Source organism: Anolis sagrei, chromosome 4 (genome assembly GCF_037176765.1).
Source record: "Anolis sagrei isolate rAnoSag1 chromosome 4, rAnoSag1.mat, whole genome shotgun sequence".
NCBI lineage: Eukaryota > Metazoa > Chordata > Lepidosauria > Squamata > Dactyloidae > Anolis > Anolis sagrei.
In genome coordinates, this window is record NC_090024.1 from 191,207,023 (window position 1) to 191,226,414 (window position 19,392).

Sequence of the window (19,392 nt, forward strand, 5' to 3'; positions counted from 1 at the left end):
CTTTGCTACTATGTACAGTTTCAAGTGTCCAAGTGAGTAGGCGTGTATCTTGGAACACGTGTCCTGAAAATATGGCGGTTGTGCTGTATTGCTAATCCAGGATTTCAGATTGTATCTTTTAAATGTAAGATAAAATAAGCTGCTCAATAAGAAAAAAAAATCCAAAATCTACAGTCAGACAATATCTTTTTGAAGACCAACTTGTGCTATTGCTATGTGCTATTAAATTGTGTGTGTGCGCCTGCACCTTGGAACATATATCTTACAGATACGGAGGTCATACTGTACTCAACTGGTTGACAATAAGTATAGTGAGCTACCCTGTTGTCCAACACACTTATTCTAACACATGTAGTAACTTTCTAGTGGCAACTCTTCTAACACATGTAGTAACTTTCTAACACATGTAGTAACTTTCTAGTGGCAACTCTATGGCCACTGCTGTATACACACTTCCCCTCACTCTTAAGCAAGTGCGTAGAGCTATCCTCTTGAAAAGTGGGCTGGCTACACTTCCTTGCGCTGACTCACAGTACTGTTCCAGGATCTAATAGATCAGGTTTTTATGAGGAACAGGAAACTATTGGGGGAAGAAGCAGCTAAGAGAAACATCTCCCTTGCTTTCAAGAAGAGGACTCTGTTCATGGGTTCACCCTACACTTCCATGTCCACCAGACACCATCTTAACCCTCCAAGAGGTTCTTTTTGGAAGTTTTTGGCCTTGTGAAGACTTTTGATAGTTTGTTCTTGTCCTTGACTTTTTAAAAATGAGATTTTCTCCTGACGCTTTGATTGCATTTGAACTGCTCGAAACTCTGCCTCCCGCTGTGTAGCCACCTGCCGAGGTCCCACGCTGATACGTGGAACTTTCCCTTCTTTATAAGGCGGCTTTTGCCTTGTGGACTTTGCAGTCACAGCCAGAAACAAAGATGGGGAAGAGACTGCTGTTGTTTGGTGAGCATGCCCTAATCCCTTTTCTACAAGAGTATGGTAGGCATGATAGAAAATTCCTGCAGGTTTGACTATTAAAGCAATAGGATGAATGTGTAAGGGGAAGCATTAAAAGGTTTCTTCTTAAGGAGAGCAATAGTGTTCAAAATGGTGCCATATCTTTGGAAATCTTTCGTTCAGATCTATGCCTAATTTTGCCCATGCAAACTTTTGGGGGAAAATGGAAAGTTACGTGGGGATGAGATGAGCTCAAAACACAGGATACTCTTGTTTAACATTTCACTCTATTATTTGATACCTATTCATGGTCCACAGATTCAGCACAACCTTCTGTGGCAATCACAACGTATTTGAATAACATGATGGCATTGCATCCTCATGCAGCCAATAAGACATGGCTAATTGATGATGTTATGATGCATAACAAAATGCATTGGTTTCATTCTGAACAGGGTTCCTAATGTTGTCAAAGTAACAATTTCAATTATGATAGAGCTGAATTTAAATAAAGGTAATACTTCCGGTCAACACCTTTTCTCTATCTCACAGCCTTGCCTCCAATTTCCCATAGTACTTTTCATGGGTGAGCTTTCTCTGTGTGCCAAATTCCATTCTGGCTTAAGTCTGTATGCAAATACTGACAAGAATGTATTTAGTTGTTTTTAACATATGCACATTTTTCTTGCAGGTTTGGCCGTATTGCTGCAGTTGCAGCTAGGTGAGGACCTCTTCTTATAATATAAATCTTAAGACTTAAGCAGCTGGAAAAGGTGGGGTTTAAATACATTAAATTAAAAAATAAACAACAACAATAATAAATCAAACTAAAAAGAACCCTAGCCAGGGATATTCCTTATCTGGTTGGAGACAGAAGGCATCACACAGCAGGTGAAGCAGAGATAAGCAGGAATAATGTCATGATTGTAATAGAAATAAGGAAAGAAACAGGTCGCATGTTTCCCCCATTGACTTGGAAGTGGGAGGGCAGGACAGGGCTGGTGGATGATGGGACAGCAGGTGGGGGGAGGCAACGGACATAGTCCCCTTTTCTCAACATGCAGTTACAATTGCATACTGGGAATGTCCAACTTGAACAGAACCCAGGCAGGGTTCATATTAGTAAAATTTATCAAAAAGAGGAAGAATAAAATTGAGAAACAAACATACATCCTACAAACATGGTTCACCAGGGCTCCTTTTCTACCTCTTTTAACAGGCTCTGCTTACAAAATTGTGTGCTATTTCACAAACTGGTCCCAGTACAGGCCAGAGCCAGCCAAATACTTTCCAAACAATGTTGATCCAAATCTCTGTACCCATCTGATCTATGCCTTTGCCACCATGAACCAACATAAAATTGCACCTTATGAATGGAATGACGAGGACAGGCTCTACCCAGAGTTCCAAGCACTTAAGAAAAGGTACGTCCTTCCCTTTCAGAAACCTTTTGACTATATCTGTATCTATGCTTACAGCTGAATCTGCCACTCTGCATACATACATAGTCATATCTGCATATGCACATACAGACTTGAAAAAGCTGTTTTCCTTTCCTAGCATGACGTCCCTCCCTCGTTCCCGCCTTTTGTGGATCACCATGTTATTTGATTTCAATGGTATTCCAGTTAATAAATCTGTAGAAACTTTTCATGTATTGATGTGCTTTATTGAAACAAACTTACATTTTTGCTCATAATGACTGAGATGCATTTTGTAATATTACTTCGGCTCTGCAATTACCATGCAAATTTGTGCACTGATCTTCTTTCACGTGTCTTTCAGCAACCCCAATCTTGTCACACTCCTCGCAATTGGAGGCTGGAATTTTGGCACTCAGAAGTGAGTATCCCTATCCTTAACCAGGTTATTCAAGACTTTAATTATATATCACATCCTCCAAAGAGATGGGGAGAAGGTTGACCTTCATAATATTTACATATGCAAATCTATATGATGAGATGTAAATTTAGAAATAACTCCTGTAATATAATAGAAAAGTGACACAACTTAATACAGTGGAAAATAATGTGTCTAGATAATTCGTGTGCCTTTGACTCTCCTCTCTGGGTTCTAAATCTTGATGGACAACTTTAAGGCTTCTACTCCCCCCTCTTTTACTTCTTTCCATTCAAACTAGTGAATGCTTCCAATTAGAACACTGTCCTTACAAAGCCTTTCAAACAAAACACCATGTTCTCCATAGTAACTATCTGGCCCCTAAAAGGTGAGAAGAAAACACTATGAAATTCATTAGGTTGTCATAAGTCTTGAAAGCACACTCACATGATAGGGGGGCTTCTTATGTTTGGTATGGTTTGAAGAGGCATGCCCATACAATCTGTGGGTTGTACTTTGCCTACCTTTGCTTAAAATGTGGCATGTTACTTATGAGCATCTTCTGTAGGACTGGAACAACATTTAATGAAGCCAATTGCATGTGCATAGAGCCCTTGGTAGTGCAGTGGGTTAAACCCTTGTGCTGGCAGGACTGCTGATGAGACATCAGGTTCGAATCCAGGGAGAGCGGGTTGACCTTCCTCTGTCAGCTCCAGCTCCCCATTAGGGTACATGAGAGAAGCCCCCTACAAGGAGAGTAAAACATCAAACATCAGGGCGTCCCCAGACAACGTCCTTGCAGACAGCTAATTCTCTCATACCAGAAGCGACTTGCAGTTTCTCAAGTTGCTCCTGACATGAAAAAAAATACAGATCACACAGGTCCGAGCTAAGAAATAAACACTTTGTTGTGAGGAAGTTTTTTTTAACCATGGGACAGATTAATCCTTTGTTACACGGTTAGGCCATTTAAATGCATCTTCAATTATAGGAAAGGTGTTGTAAAAATGTGGTTCCAACATGGTTTCAGATGATATTTAAAGAGCACTTTGAAGCACACATCAAGGTAAATTGCTATATTTCATATGGTGTGAGTTATAGAATATGGAAGCAATGACATCTCTGATTAGAGTGGTGCGTATTCTAGTGGCAGAAAGGTACAAGGCAGGATAACAGAGAATGGCTGCTCTTCCCACTTGTCATTCTTCACTGGTTTAGCGCCTTCCATTTACTTTCTCTTGAAAAATGCACAAGACTCAAAGACTGTTCAACAGATTTACTCAAAATGTACTCTTAGATGCCCAAGAGGAGAAAAAGGCATAACAGAAAAAAACAGAGTTATTTAGACTGCAACTATATGTATGCAATGGCATGTGGCAGACAGTATCTAAGGATTTCTTCACCTCAGGTTTACTGAAATGGTTGCTTCAGCTGGCAATCGGAAGATCTTCATTGATTCAGTGATAGAATATCTTCATAAGTTTGGCTTTGATGGAATTGACCTGGACTTTGAATACCCAGGATCCAGGGGTAGTCCTGCTGAAGACAAGCAGCGCTTCACAATCCTCATTGAGGTGAGTAGCCAATATATTAGTCTAAGATGAGGGTCTTTTGCTAGTAAATAGTACCATGCATATTTAATATTATTAGTTGATCTCTCAAATATATTTGAAATTATGCTTTAAGTGCTGAAAAGCACCCTCATGTAAACAGCTCTATATTGGTTCTCACTATAAACTACCAGTTATTTGGGTTCAAATTGCCAGACTCCTTGAGTTCATGCCAGATGAGTCTCTTGGAAGCTAAAGTCCATAAGATCTAAAGGACCCCAGATGAAAAAGCACCTCTGTAAAGTATAGGAGTACTCCTCTGGTTCTTGAAATTTCATCTACTTTTTCACTGCTACAGTGATCTCTGTTATTCACCATTTGTAGCAGTGTTGGAGAAACTATTCTGTTCACTGGGGGATGTGGAGTCCAAAGCAAAGCCAGTCACAACTTCTAACAACTCTACTTTAGACATTACTGTCTTCATGCTGGTAGTAATAGATAGATAGATGGATAGATAGATGGATAGATAGATAGATAATACAATCCAAGAGTTGGAAGTGACCTCAAGGGCCATCCTGTCCAACTCCATAGATAGATAGATAGATAGATAGATAGATAGATAGATAGATAGATAGATAGATAGATAGTCGAACCATAGAATCCTAGAGTTGGGAGTGAGCACAAGGACCATTCAGTCCAACCCACTTAAATAGACAGATAGATAATAGAATCCTAGAGTTAGAAGAGACCACAAGGGCCATCCAGTCCAACCCCGATAGATAGATAGATAGATAGATAGATAGATAGATAGATAAGGTAGTGACATACTTCAATCTCTTCCTAATATTAGTTCTTGGCATGAAGGGAGGAGAGGTTTCAACCTCCCCATCTCTGTACACTGTATGTACAATATGGTGCAAATGTAGGGGAAAATACATTAAAGGCACTAGATCTTCACTGACCTTGAAAGGTAAGCAGGGTAAGCTCTGTTTCGTACACCAATGAATTCTGGGTGGTGTAGCCTATATTTCAGTGGAAGGAACTGGCAAAGCTACCTTTGTGTATTGCTTGCCTAAGAGAGCCCTATGAAATTCAGAGACTTGCAATAAGTTGGCAAGGCATGCACACACACAGTATATTGTACATAGGTGCATGGTGGGTGTGTTCCCTGCCTACCTATTGGCAATGGATATGGCTCCAAGGGTCAATGGGCTGTACATCCCTGCCCTATTACAAAGTACTGAAATTAGGACGAAGCCATTGTAGTGTAACTGGGAAGCTAAACTTTCTAGTGTTTTCAACTTGAAACAAACAGTGCAGTGATTAGTTTGCTGTCATACTGGAGGTGTACAGCAAGAAACCCTTTGTTCCAAAGCTTTAAGGGACCCACAACTTTCTTTTTTTCCTGAAAATGTACATTTCAGAAAAGGTAAAGGTAAAGGTAAAGGTAAAGGTAAAGGTAAAGGTTTTCCCTTGCCATTAAGACTAGTCATGTCCAACTCTAGGTAGTTGTGCTCATCTCCATTTCTAAGCTGAAGGGCTGATGGTGTCCGTAGACACCTCCATGGTCATGTGGCTGGCATGACTGCATGGAGCATGGTTACCATCCCACCTATTGATCTACTCACATTTGCAGGTTTACAAACTGCTAGGTTGGCAGAAGCTGGAGCTAACAGTGGGAGCTCACCTCGCTCCCTGGATTCAAACTGCTGACCTTTTGGTCAGCAAGTTCAGCAGCTCAGCAGCATAACCCGCTGCACCACCAGGGCCTCCTCAGAACAGCGATTGTGATTTAAGTAATGGCCCCTTACAGAAGACACAAGGGACAGTTGTTTGCTTTGTAAGGGAGTGGTAGTGGTGGGAAAGTCCTATATAACTTTCATATTTTGATGATTTACACAGTTATTTCATTGATATAGATCTATGCCAGAATAAATCTTAGTTCCAGCCAGAATAAACAAAAGACATCAATATAACTTACGTAAGTGTTGACTTATGAAGCCACCATTGATCCAGTGAATCCATTCTAATTCAGACTAATAATTACATTTAGGCTTAAGTTCCACAAGATCCTGACAGTTGTCATGAGAGAAGATATGTAGCCTGAATACAGCCAGGGCCTGAATCAATTGCTGAATAGACCCATTGAATCAATTGTTAGATAGTAAGTTAACCCTTGGGTAAATCCCATTGATTAACTCTATCTCCTTTAGTTGAGACTAATAGTTGGATTTATGCCCTAATGATCAACAAACAAATGATGTTATAAGTTTGTACATTTGCCTATTGACAATAGATCCCAAGTGTAGAACTAACAATACATCATTAGATAGTGAAACAATAGACAGTGAAACAATTTGGGAAAACCTAAAGTGATCGCATCCCCTTACTCAGAAAAATGTAAACCCTTTACAGCGTATTTCGAAAGAAATTAAGGCCTGTCATAGGAATGTGTGGATGAACAAGAAGGACTTATGACTGGTTTCTCGCTATCTCTCCTTAGGAAATGCTGGCTGCTTTTGAAAACAATAAAGTTGATGGGAAAAGACTTTTGGTTACTGCAGCAGTGTCTGCGGGCAAAGGAACCATCGATGCAGGATATGAAATTGCTAAAATTGGAGCGTGAGTATCAGGAGGACAACTGTGATTTTAAAATTTTGGGGACAAAAACTTATTTACATTTCTTTTTCGTGTACCACCAGTCTTAAAATTTTCATGCAATCTGACTATGTCTGCCTATAAGGAGTTGCAGTGGTGCAATGGGTAAAGCCCTTGTGCTGGCTGCTGCTGACCTGAAGGTCAGCGGTTTGAATCCGCGAGAGAGGGTGAGCTCTCGTCTATCAGTTCCAGTTTCCTACCCGGGGACATGAGAAAAGCCTCCCACAGGATGGTAAAAAATCCAGGCGTCCCTTGGGCAATGTCCTTGCAGACACCAATTCTCTCACACCGGAAGTGACTAACAGTTTCTCAAGTTGCTTCTGACATGGAAAAAAAAACCTATGGCTGCCTTGAATTCCACACTGGACAAAAGGTGGGCTATCAATACAATTGATAAATAATACTACTATGTGATCAGTGGACATAGGAGCTCCCGGTGGTGCAGTGGGTTAAACTCTTTTGCCAGCAGGACTGAAGACCAACAGGGCGGATGTTTGAATCCAGGGAGAGCATGCACAAGCTCCCTCTGTCAGCTCCAGCTCCCCATATGAGGACATGAGGGAAGCCTCCCACAAGGATGGTAAAACATCAAAACATCTGGGCATCCCCTGGGCAACGTCCTTGCAGACGGCCAATGCTCTCACATCAGAAGCAACTTGTAGTTTCTCAAGTCGCTCCTGACATGGAAAAAAGAAGCAATATCCCAGTTTTGCTCAATAAACTTTGAGTGGCACTGAGAAAAACCTGAAAAGATATGGCATTGTTGTTGGTTTCTCCACAATTTCTATTGTTATTGGTGTATAAGGAATCATGTATGGTACATGGTATATAAGGAATTATGTATGTTCACTCCAGACTTTTAGATTTCATCAGCGTAATGACATACGATTTCCACGGAGGCTGGGACACCTGCACAGGACATAACAGCCCGTTGTACGTGGGGCCCAAAGACCAAGGCGATATGAAGTATTTCAACTGTGTAAGAAAGGCTTCTGATTTCATGTATAATACTAGTGTCTGTGCATGTGTTTGCATGTGCCTTTTTGCTTGCTTTTTAAGAACAAGATGAATGAGAAGCCTACTAATTCTATGTCTCACCCACCAACTTAACAGGACTATGCCATGAGGTACTGGAGGGACAACGGTGTCCCAGCTGCAAAGCTGATGATGGGATTCCCCACTTATGGGCGCACTTTCAGGCTGACTAGTTCAGACACTGGTGTTTGTGCTCCTGCTTCTGGGGCTGGTTCAGCAGGACAATATACCCGGGAGGCAGGCTTCTGGGCTTATTATGAGGTAAAATATACCTGTTTTTGTATTTCTCTTTACTCTTTCGTATTTGTCATTATTTTTAAAGAATTTAAATACATTTCATCCTTACCAGGGCAGTGTACAAAGGATAGTGAAGAAGCAAAACTCTAAAATGTTTTATGCACTGTTGAGTATACTTATGTCATTGTATTTATACTTATGTATCACTGTCTGCACGTGGCATTTGGAGTGCTATGGAGCCCCTGGTGGCGCAGTGGGTTAAACCCTTGTGCCGGCAGGACTGAAGACCGACGGGTCGCAGGTTCAAATCCGGGGAGAGGCAGATGAGCTCCCTCTATCAGCTCCAGCTCCTCATGCGGGGACATGAGAGAAGCCTCCCACAAGGATGATAAAAACATCAAATCATCCAGGCATCCCCTTGGCAACATCCTTGCAGACGGCCAATTCTCTCACACCAGGAGCGACTTGCAGTCACTCCTGACACGACAAAAATAAAAAAAAATTGGAGTGCTTCTGTGAGCTGACCCGAGTCCCTTTGGGGAGATGATGGCAGGGTACAAATAAAGATGATAATGATGATGATGATGATTATTAAAATGCTGTTGAACATCTTTTAAACCACTCTTTCCTTTTTTGCATGGTCCTCTCTTTCCAGCTCCATTCTTTTTCTCTAGATATGTTTTGGTCCAGTTGTGTTTGACATTAAACAATAGGTTATAGGTTGTGTCATAAAACAAACAGCTTTCCTTTCATAATAAGAATACCAATAAAAAATCTTTTTTCCCATGTTTACACAGATCTGTACATTTTTGAAGTCTGCCACTGTAGAATGGATTGATGAACAGAAAGTTCCATACACCTACAAAGGCAATGAATGGATTGGATATGACAACATTGCCAGCTACCGATGCAAAGTAATCCTACTTTTTCTTTAATTTTACCATTTCCCAGATATGAGATTATGGATTTAATCCTCTGAACACCTCTCCTAGATGTAGATGAAATGTGGGGAGGCAAACATAAGGTAGAATTGTCTATCTAGTGAGTGCCAAGGCCATTTTTAAAATGTGTATGCAAATGTTATTTCTTAACCCGACCGCTGGCGATGACCTACTTTTGCCTATTTTGCTCCATTAAACTGAAACCTCGTTTACATTGACCATTTAATGTAGTCAAAAGTTAGCTTCAGACTACAGTGTCCAGACAACAAGCTCCCACAAAAAGTGCACAAAAGAAAGCCAAGATTCTGTAGTTTGTGTAATCACTACTTCAAACTGGTTCCAGGATTTCCTATGTGATCATCTGCACAGCAAATGATCCGTGTAGATGGGGCCTCAGACAGTGAACGTGCTGTTTCTCTCTGAACGCATAGTAGATACTGGTTGAAACATAATTATATTCCAAAGGTTTATGACATCCTTCTAGAGAAAGTGAGCAGTTTTAGCAATAGTTATAAAACAGAAAATGAAAAAACATGCTCTGGAATCCCTGTTTTGAAAGCTGTCCTTTTGTTTTTGGTAGGTCAAATACCTGAAAGAAAACAGTTTTGGAGGTGCTATGGTTTGGGCCATTGATCTGGATGATTTTCTGGGCACTTTCTGTAATGAAGGAAAATATCCTCTAATATCTGAGTTGAAGAGACTTCTTGAATCAAATGGTAAGAATTAGTAAGCGTTAACAAGGCTTTCTTGCTCAGTTGTGATGACATTTGCTAGAATTTCAAAATGCTCAAGTACTGTATTAGTCTTATAGGCAGTGGGACTTATTGTTTAAATTCTCAGCTCTGTACAAATGATGCAAGGATTTTAACTCTGGCAGTTTGCCATATCTAACGCCCTTGCACAACAACAGCAGCATTGGCAATGTCTGAAATTGTCTCAGCATGGAACTGACAGGAGAGACCATGGCAAGACTACTTCCAATACTTCTGTGTTGCATTCGTGTTCTCATAAGAACAAACACATCCTGTGTTACTTTCTTCTTCCTCTTTTTGCCCCAGAATATTGATGGTGTAAAACAGTAGTTCTCAACCTGTGGGTCCCCAGGTGTTTTGGCCTATAACTCCCAGAAATCCCAGCTGGTTTAAAACATCTGGGGACCCACAGGTTAAGAACCACTGGTGTAAAACAAATGAAAGGTTTTTTTAAAAAAAGAATTCATGCCATTCGCACCTGAACTGATCTAGACATTTAGGGCTTTAAGGGTTTTTATGACACAGTTGTGTTCTTTGCATTTAATCCTGCAGGAACACAAGCTCCTTCTCAGAGACAGAGAGAAATCTAAACAAAGTGCAAAACTTATATGTGTTGAAGGAGAGGGAGACATTCCTGTTTTGTAAGACAGAAGGTCTCATGTTGCCTTGATATATGTCTCTTAAGGACGTGATCATGGGTAACTAAAAATTAATGGGATGAAAAAAGAAGCATGGCCATGAACTGTCTAAAAGTCACAAGACAAGAAAGGATCATGAACTAGATGATGATATGAAGTTGAAAGACTTGGTGGCGGAAGTGTAAATGGAAACTAAGAGACTAGAACTAGTAACATTATAAAGACATGCTTGAGTTTAAGTAGAAGATAAAACTGTGTTGTCTGTGTGGTCACCTCAACACAAAGGTTGCTAACATTGAGGAACACATCTTGTAGGAAGAATTAGATAAAACCAGTCAGGGACCTATAGGTTCCTGTAGTCTTCCACAGAGTGAAGAGGGGCAAGTTTGCCCCTAACTTTCATATGGGTCATTCTGCAATGCAACTAAAGCTGGGTTCTGAGAATAAAGTGGGGGGTGAACTGTACTGGGTGACACTATCAGAGGAGAGACACCAAAATAATTGTCTATAAGATTGTTGTGCAATGTTTCAGCAGAAATGTATTATATTTAAATTTAAAAATCTACTTAGTTAGATCTGATCACAAAAGCATTTTTCGTAACCTCAATTTACATGTATTTTATCTATGTACTTACAAGGCCAAAAGGCTATTTTGTTTTACTTTTTGAACCTTCTAATATAGGGTGGATATTATTATTACCCAATTACAGTGACACTTCATATCAAGTAGATTCGTTGGTAAATGCTAGAAGTACATGCAGCTGTTTTCATTGCTGCAGGGGTTTTTTAAAGTTGCTGACTTTGACAAATGTTCTAGTACTGGGGTCTGGTATGGGAAATATATTAATCATAATAATATTGTATTGTCGAAGGCTTTCATGGCCGGAATCACTCAGTTCTTGTGGGTTTTTTCGGGCTATATGGCCATGTTCTAGAGGCATTTCTCCTGACGTTTCGCCTGCATCTATGGCAGGCTTCCTCAGAGGTCTGAGGAAGCCTGCCATAGATGCAGGCGAAACGTCAGGAGAAATGCCTCTAGAACATGGCCATATAGCCCGAAAAAACCCACAAGAACTGCATAATAATATTATTAATAATATTAATAATACTTTGTTTATAGACTGCCCACTGTCTCTCCGAGAGGACTCAGGGCAGTTTACAACACAAAAAGACAAACTTGCAATGCCCAGACAAATGCAGACAAAAAAAAATGACAATAATACAATATAATCAACATAATAATGACAGTGAACTTATTCTATAAAACATTGATGTCAAAATGAAAAACAAGATACAAATAATAACATAAAAATGGATTACACTAATCACATACTCAACATTAAAACATCTCAAATGATAAAAACAATTTAAATGAATGGAAATTGGCTGATAATAGTTGTTCTTGAAGTGTACCCAAGTGGCCACGAGGGACAAGTAGGTCAGCCAACATTTCAATTGATCTAGAGCAGTGGTTCTCAACTTGTGGGTTCCCAGATATTTTGGCCTTCAACTCCCAGAAATCCTAACAGCTGGTAAACTGGCTGGGATTTCTGGCTGTTGTAGGCCAAAACTTCTAGGGACCCACAGGTTGAGAACCATTGATCTAGAGTGTCCTAGTCCTCCTCCTCTCCATATGCCAAAGTGCAAAGGTGCGTATTCAAGAGTTTTTTTTTAAAGGAGAGGATGGTGAAGGGCATTTTTATTTCTTTGGGGATATATTATTACACCATGAGTGATTCCACTGGATGACACCAACCCTAGTGATGCCATTGAGTGTCAACATAATTTACCAGAATTTTTTTTATTTCCACACTGAATTGATGAATATTCTTTTCAGATCCCATCACCTGTGATGGAGCAACCCCAACTCCTCCCACAGAGACGACTACAGCTCCTCCTACAACACCAGTTGAACCTCCACCAGACACACCAACACCTCCTCCAGACACTACAACTACTGCAGGGCCTCCAGATCCTGATAACTTTTGTGCAAACCAATCAAATGGCATCCATGCTCACCCTGAAGACAACACCAAATTCTATGTGTGTGATAACAATCAGACTTTCACCTTTAGCTGTGCAGCTGGGTTGGTTTTTAATGACAGTTGTAAGTGCTGTGACTACCCTTAAATATTCACAGATAGTTTCCAGCAAAAAGAGGTGATTTACATCAGGCGGCATTGTAACCAACAGAAAATGCCTTTCTTCACAAGCCATAAGACACTTGAGCTTACATTTTACCTTTTCTCCATCCATCCTCCTTTAGATTGGAAGCCTGAATGCAAGGATTGTTTTACTATCAATATTTGTAAGCACCTTTAAGATCCTTTCTGGAGAATCTGTGTAAAAATGTTATGAAAAAAAGAAAAAGCACAATTAAAATCCATTAGGCATAACTAAAGTGTATTTGTGTTGATATCTTTTGTGGAATATTGTCGGTGGGATGACTACTTTCAGGATGAATCAAAGATAATTAGCACATCTAATGGCAATCTGTGGAAGAACAGAACAGGAAAATCCATGTTCTGTAAAATACATCATGTAGCAGACTTGTTGAAGCTAAGGTTAGGAAAATAAGATACATCTAAATTAAACCACCTGCTCTAGTCCAGTGGTTCTCAGCCTGTAGGTCCCCAGGTGTTTTGGCCTACAACTCCCAGAAATTCCAGCCAGTTTACCAGCTGTTAGGATTTCTGGGAGTAGACGGCCAAAACATTTGGGGTCCCACAGGTTGAAAACCACATGCTCTAGCAATTGAATTCCAATTCGCATCAAATCTCAAAGTTTGCAGGTAATCAATTAACCTGTTTTCTCTCCCAATCAATATTAGTCAATTAGCTGTAAAGGATGCTTTTTTTATGCCAAATTAAATTTTTGCATCATTTGTCCATTAAAAACCAACATAATTCCATTCCTTCAGTGGAATTCAGTTACATAATTGCATATAATACAAACAGTGGGAATGAAGCAAAATAACAAAGGGATTAACATAAATAGTAGGAAAGCAATGTGAAACCAGTTAAATGAAAAGTTATATTGACGCTCACAAGCAATAATTAAAAGATAATAATTCACTTAGAATTGGGATGGGCAAAGGTCGGTCTTAGGACAACGAGTAACCTACAAAGCCTACTTTTGCAGCTACTCTCAGATTCCACAGGTGGCCAATTTTCTGACTTCAAAAAGGAGAAGTTTATCTCTTAGAAATCCCCAAGAGCATAATTCCACTGTTAAAATTGGTTGTCGGGCCTCACTGCACTGCATAACATTTTTTTAAAAAAAAATCCACATTTTTTCAAAGCTATAAGAAAACGTTTGACTAATTCCAGATTTTTGTTTCTACTGAGTGCCATTTTGAGGAAAATGCCTTTAAAAAGGACAAGTTTCTAATTAAGGAAAGAAATTCTGTTCACAATGATGTTTGTGATGAACCACATGGAGTGGCTACAGAGGAAACTACACAAGAATCAACTGCAGTACATAAGTGTAAAGGGGGGAAAAATCCAAAATTTGTTCATACAGCCAAGATTATATGAAGCTTCTAAATATTATACATTATTTAATTGTATGTGGAGCCCCCGGTGGCGCAGTGGATTAAACTACTGAGCTGCAGAACTTGCTGATCGAAAGGTCGGTGATTTGAATCTGGGGAGTGAGGTGAGCTCCCTCTGTTAGCCCCAGCTCCTGCCAACCTAGCAGTTCAAAAACATGCAAATATGGGTAGATCAACAGGTACTTCTCCGGCAGGAAGGTAATGGTGCTCCGTGCAGTCATGCTGGCCACATGACCTAGGAGGTGCTATGCTGCATACTGACAGTGTCTATGGACAATGCCAGCTCTTCGATTTAGAAATGGAGATGAGCACCACCACCCAGAGTCGGACACAACTACACAACTAGACTTAATGTCAAGGGGACATCTCTCTCTCTCTCTCTCTGTATATATATATAGTGTGAAACTCTTATAAGGGGTTGGTTTAACCTCTGGTTTGCCGAATTACTTTATCGCAAAAGGATGCATGTCTAAAAAAGTGTGCCACCAACATGAAAAGTTTGGAAAGCTCTGCTCTAGGGCCTAGAAAGTGTAATTTGTCCAAGCTGACCCAGTGAGAAACCCAAACTAACACACAAAGCACTACGTCATACTGGCACCCTCCAAGGTGATCTTAAAAAAAGTAAAGTTTCAAGGATAGAGTGTCTTTAGTCTCAAGACAACCATGGAACATCCATTTGTTTGATGGCTGAATCCCTTAGCTTTTAATTACATTTGCAGCGTTAAATCTGGCTCTGTCTATCGATATTTTATATTGTTAAAATATAATAATATTGGAATTTTAGAATCATAGAGTTGGAAGAGACCTTGTGAGCCATCCAGTCCAACCCCCTGCCAAGAAGCAGGAAAATCACATTCTAAGCACCCCTGACAGATGGCCATCCAGCCTATACTTAAAAGTTTCCAAAGAAGGAACCTTTTCAAAAGTGCTTTTCTCTCTCCCTCTCTTTTTGTTCTCATAAACCAATGTGTATGTGCCATTATAACCTGCCTTGAATCCCCCTGCTGGGGTAGAGAAAGGCGGGCTATAAATATGGAAAATAAATACATTCAGTTAAACTGAACATTTTTATAGGCTTAAGCTAGTGGTTCTGTGGTGTTGCTATGCTGCATACCGAAGCATAACTACATGTGTCAGTGAAGTCCTACTGGTTTCAAGTGGCAACCATTAAATTCAATGCTGGTGGGGCTATGACCCTATTTTGGGTTTTAATTTAAAGAACTTCTTCATTGTGTTATACCTTATTACAAAAATGGGTGTGGTTTCTTGAATAGCACTTTTCCAGTTGGCATGAGAATCCAGAAAAGATTTCCCATCTCACTGACATTGGAACCACCAGCTGAGCATGATTTTGTTTTCTAGGTTGCAAAACCACAAGATTTAATTATGTAACATAATTCTATTTGCATAGTGATATCTAATCAACTATAAACATTCACCAAAGTTTATTTACTGAAATCATTGCCATCTACACACCAGGACTGGGAAAGCACCTCTGAACCCAGTGCCAGACACCAGAGTTCTTTATAGCAAGCAGTTTATTGAAGAATAAAAATAGCTTCAGCAAAAGAATAAAAGATGTTCAAAAGTAGTATAGAATATTGTCCATAAAAACAGTCACTTAAACATGAAAGGCAATAATCCAAACATCAAGTTCAGGAAACAGGAATGTCCAAAAACCATGGCAAGATCCAAAGGTAACAAGAGTCTGTGAGCCCAAGATAATCTAGGAATACAAAACCAAAAAACACATGAAAATACAGGAATAACTTGAGAATAGAATCCAAGGCATGAAAAGTTACAGGAATAACCACATGAATGTTGATCCAAGACACAGGAAACAAGACAGGAATTGCTCTCCAAAGTAAATGTTGGTTTCTCTGAAAATCACAATCTCAGGTGCCCTCATATATAGTCAAAAAGCCATGCCTTTTCCCTTGGGAAACCTTGGGAGGACTCTTTTTTCCAATGATCTTTGTGAGTGCCTTTTGCCCCCTACCAGATGTCTTTGTTGACAGATCTGGCTCTGTCTATCGAAGTATGCCTCGTCCTCCTTAGAACCACCAATTACTGCATTCCTTTCACATTCTGACCTTGACTGCTTTGTGAACCCAGACTCTTTCTCTGTCTGCACAGGCACATCTAATGCAGGCTTGACCATTCCAGAGCTTTCAGCTACATCATGGCTAACAACACTCTCTTGTCCAAAACCCCCATTTCCAGACCCCTGTGAGACTGCAGGATCTTAGTCATTTGTCACTGAAACCTCAGGCAATGAAACAATTGCAGGCTGGGCTACTACAGTAGCAGGGATCTCAACCAAAATGCTCCCACTTCCAAACAGGTGAAATAAAAATTGGAAACTAACTAAAGTCCCATTTGTGAAAAAAAAGTTTTTCAAACGAAGATTGAACCGAAAATGAATCAGGTAGCCTGTCTGGACTGTAATATGGCAACCTTATACTGGAGGTAAGATATAAGTACAAACCTGTATCTGATTTTGGATATCCAATTACTGGCAAAAATGACCAAAATCCATCTGAGCAATCCCTATGGGCAATGGTATGGGAGAAAGTCTCCTCCCACCAAAATGCCTTATTTCTCTGAATCTGTGACCTTTTCACTTTGCATCCTCAAAGACAGCCTCCATGGGACATTGTAGGGTGTAAAAAATCTAAGTTCTTCTTCCCGCCTAGAAAATTCAATTAGTAAATTCGGGCACTTAGTCTTTTTCAATCTGACCTACCTCACAAGCCACCCTGAGTCCCTCTGCGGAAGTTGAGATAGGACGGGATATAAATGTCCTAAATAAACAAACAAACAAACAAACACTGTCATGAGAATAAAAGGAGGGTGGAAGTGGGAGAAGTAGATTCAGAAATAAGAAAATATATTTTGCTTTGTGTCCAAAGTTCATGGCTTCAAGTTCTAGTGTGTAGTGGATAAACTGCTGGGACAGGGATTTGGAAGGTCTGTGTTTGAGTATTCAGTGAGCCATGGAAAAAGTTTGTTCATCGTGAACCTGTGGTCAGTTAGGTTTGCACGAAATTTCTGGAAGGCACATTACAATTATTGTATCCATGTTATAGCTTCTATGTTGCTCCCTGCATTTCACCAGTAAAGGTGAACAATGTATCTTTCTAAATCAGTAGTTCCCAACCTTTGGTCCACCATGTGTTTTGGACTTCAGCTCCCCCAATTCCTAACAGCTGGTAAGATAGCTGGGATTTCTGGGAGTTGAAGTCCAAAACAACTGGAGGATCAAAGTTTGGGAACTACTGTTCTAGATACCCTCAAATAACTACCACTAAAGGAACTAATGTTTGGAGCCATTTTTTAAAAATCAAATGGAGGGTGTGTCTGACAGACAGCAAATGCATTAAAATTGCTGATGATGTGAGAATAAATAACCTTGACTTATTTTAGTTGTTAAATGAAGGCCAATCAAGACCAATCGATCAGGTTATTTGTCACATTTTGAAGGTTACTTTGACAGATGATATATTTTTGCCCAGGTAGCATGTGCTAAGAGTTTGCTTAGATTGGTCAAATGTTTATTCCCTTTTTATCTCTTTGTTCAAGGCTAATACAGCAGATAGGTGCCAAGGTGGCCAAGGTTATTGGAGGAAGTCTGAGTCATTTCACTTCTATTGCATACTACATCTAATTTAATCAACCTCAGAAACTCAGAAGCAAAAACCCCACAAACATATGGCAATATGTTGAAGGGTTGTTGTAGGTTTTTTCAGGCTATATGGCCATGGTCTAGAGGCATTCTCTCCTGACGTTTTGCCTGCATCTATGGCAAGCATCCTCAGAGGTAGTGAGGTCTGTTGCAACTAGGAAAAAGGGTTTATATATCTGTGGAATGACCAGGGTGGGACAAAGGAGTCTTGTCTGCTGGAACTAGGTGTGAATGTTTCAGCTGACCACCTTGATTAGCATATAATGGCCTGACAGTGCCTGGAGCAAACTTCTGTTGAGAGGTGATTAGATGCCCTTGTTTGTTTCCTCTCTGTTGTTGTGCTGTTGTAATTTTAGAGTTTTTTTAAATACTGGTAGCCAGATTTTGTTCATTTTCATTGTTTCCTTCTTTCTGTTGAAATTGTCCACATGCTTGTGTATTTCAATGGCTTCTCTGTGTAGTCTGACATGGTGGTTGTGAGAGTGGTCCATCATTTCTGTGTTCTCAAATAAAATGCTGTGTCCAGATTGGTTCATCAGGTGCTCTGCTATTCAAGAATATGTTGAAGGCTTTCATGGCCAGAATTACTGGATTGTTGTAGGTTTTTTGGGCTATATGGCCATGTTCTAGAGGCAGTCTCTCCTGATGTTTTGCCTGCATCTATGGCAAGCATCCTCAGAGGTTGTGAGGTCACAACCTCTGAAAATGCTTGCCATAGATGCAGGTGAAATGTCAGGAGAGAATGCCTCTAGAACATGGCCACATAGCCCAAAAAAACCTACAATAACCCATATGGTAATAATTTGAATTGCTAATGTATATTACAATATACATTAGTAATATGATTGCTCAATGTTTGGTTTTATTTCTTCTTTTTCTGCCATTTTCATTTCCTCATCATCCAACCCTGGTCCACCATGTGTAAAAAATCTATCAATTGAGACATGGAGCCCATGCAGCTGATGCATGTAAGAAAGTAAGCTGGATTTTATGAAATCTTGCACAAAATAAAACCTGTTAGTCTATAGGCCATAAAACATTTCAGTGACCCTGAAAATCCATAGAGGAATCTAATAGCACTTATGAGACTAACTGGAAGGAAAAAATGTTAGCATGAACTTTCATGGACACAGCTCACTTCAGCACATACATGGAGTGAAACCTATATGAGCATACATACATTTGTGTGTGGGGGTGATTAGTAGTGGAAATGCAAACATGTTCCAGTCTAATAATTGCCTAAAACATGTTCCAGTCTAATAATTGCCTTAAAGAGTAGTCATGAGAACAAATGTGGGAGAAAGTTTTTCACATAAGTGTAGATAACATATGCGTAGCTGAGTAAATTTTTTGTAGCAAAGTGATTTTGGTGCAGGACCAATAAAATATTGTAAAGCTGATGCAGGGAGAATCATTTTGTTTGTATGGCTATGTGTCCCCCATAGCCATACACACAACATATATGCCAAGAAATCTTTGTTCAAACCACTGCTTAATGAATGGGATTGTGTGGATATATTCTAATTCACCTGTTTCTGTTTGTTTCCAATATTTCT

General features: G+C 39.9%; 1 protein-coding gene across 1 annotated transcript; it reads left to right on the forward strand.

The window, feature by feature from the left end:
- The first annotated feature begins 585 nt into the window (after positions 1-585).
- LOC132773667 (acidic mammalian chitinase-like) lies at positions 586-12,999 on the forward strand. The gene is made up of 11 exons (XM_060773044.2): positions 586-954; positions 1,640-1,669; positions 2,168-2,372; positions 2,734-2,790; positions 4,196-4,361; positions 6,841-6,959; positions 7,851-7,974; positions 8,109-8,291; positions 9,065-9,181; positions 9,789-9,924; positions 12,436-12,999. Exons 1-11 carry the CDS (start codon positions 930-932, stop codon positions 12,726-12,728), a joined length of 1,455 nt encoding a protein of 484 aa, XP_060629027.2. The 5' UTR covers positions 586-929; the 3' UTR covers positions 12,729-12,999.
- The last annotated feature ends 6,393 nt before the right edge of the window (positions 13,000-19,392 follow it).

Bases quoted from the DNA above. Each gene is read 5' to 3' on its own strand.
- LOC132773667 (XM_060773044.2), top strand. From the start codon at position 930: ATGGGGAAGAGACTGCTGTTGTTTG. The intron at 2,373-2,733 runs GTACGTCCTTCC...CGTGTCTTTCAG, and splicing joins TTCCAAGCACTTAAGAAAAG to CAACCCCAATCTTGTCACAC. The intron at 8,292-9,064 runs GTAAAATATACC...ATGTTTACACAG, and splicing joins GCTTCTGGGCTTATTATGAG to ATCTGTACATTTTTGAAGTC.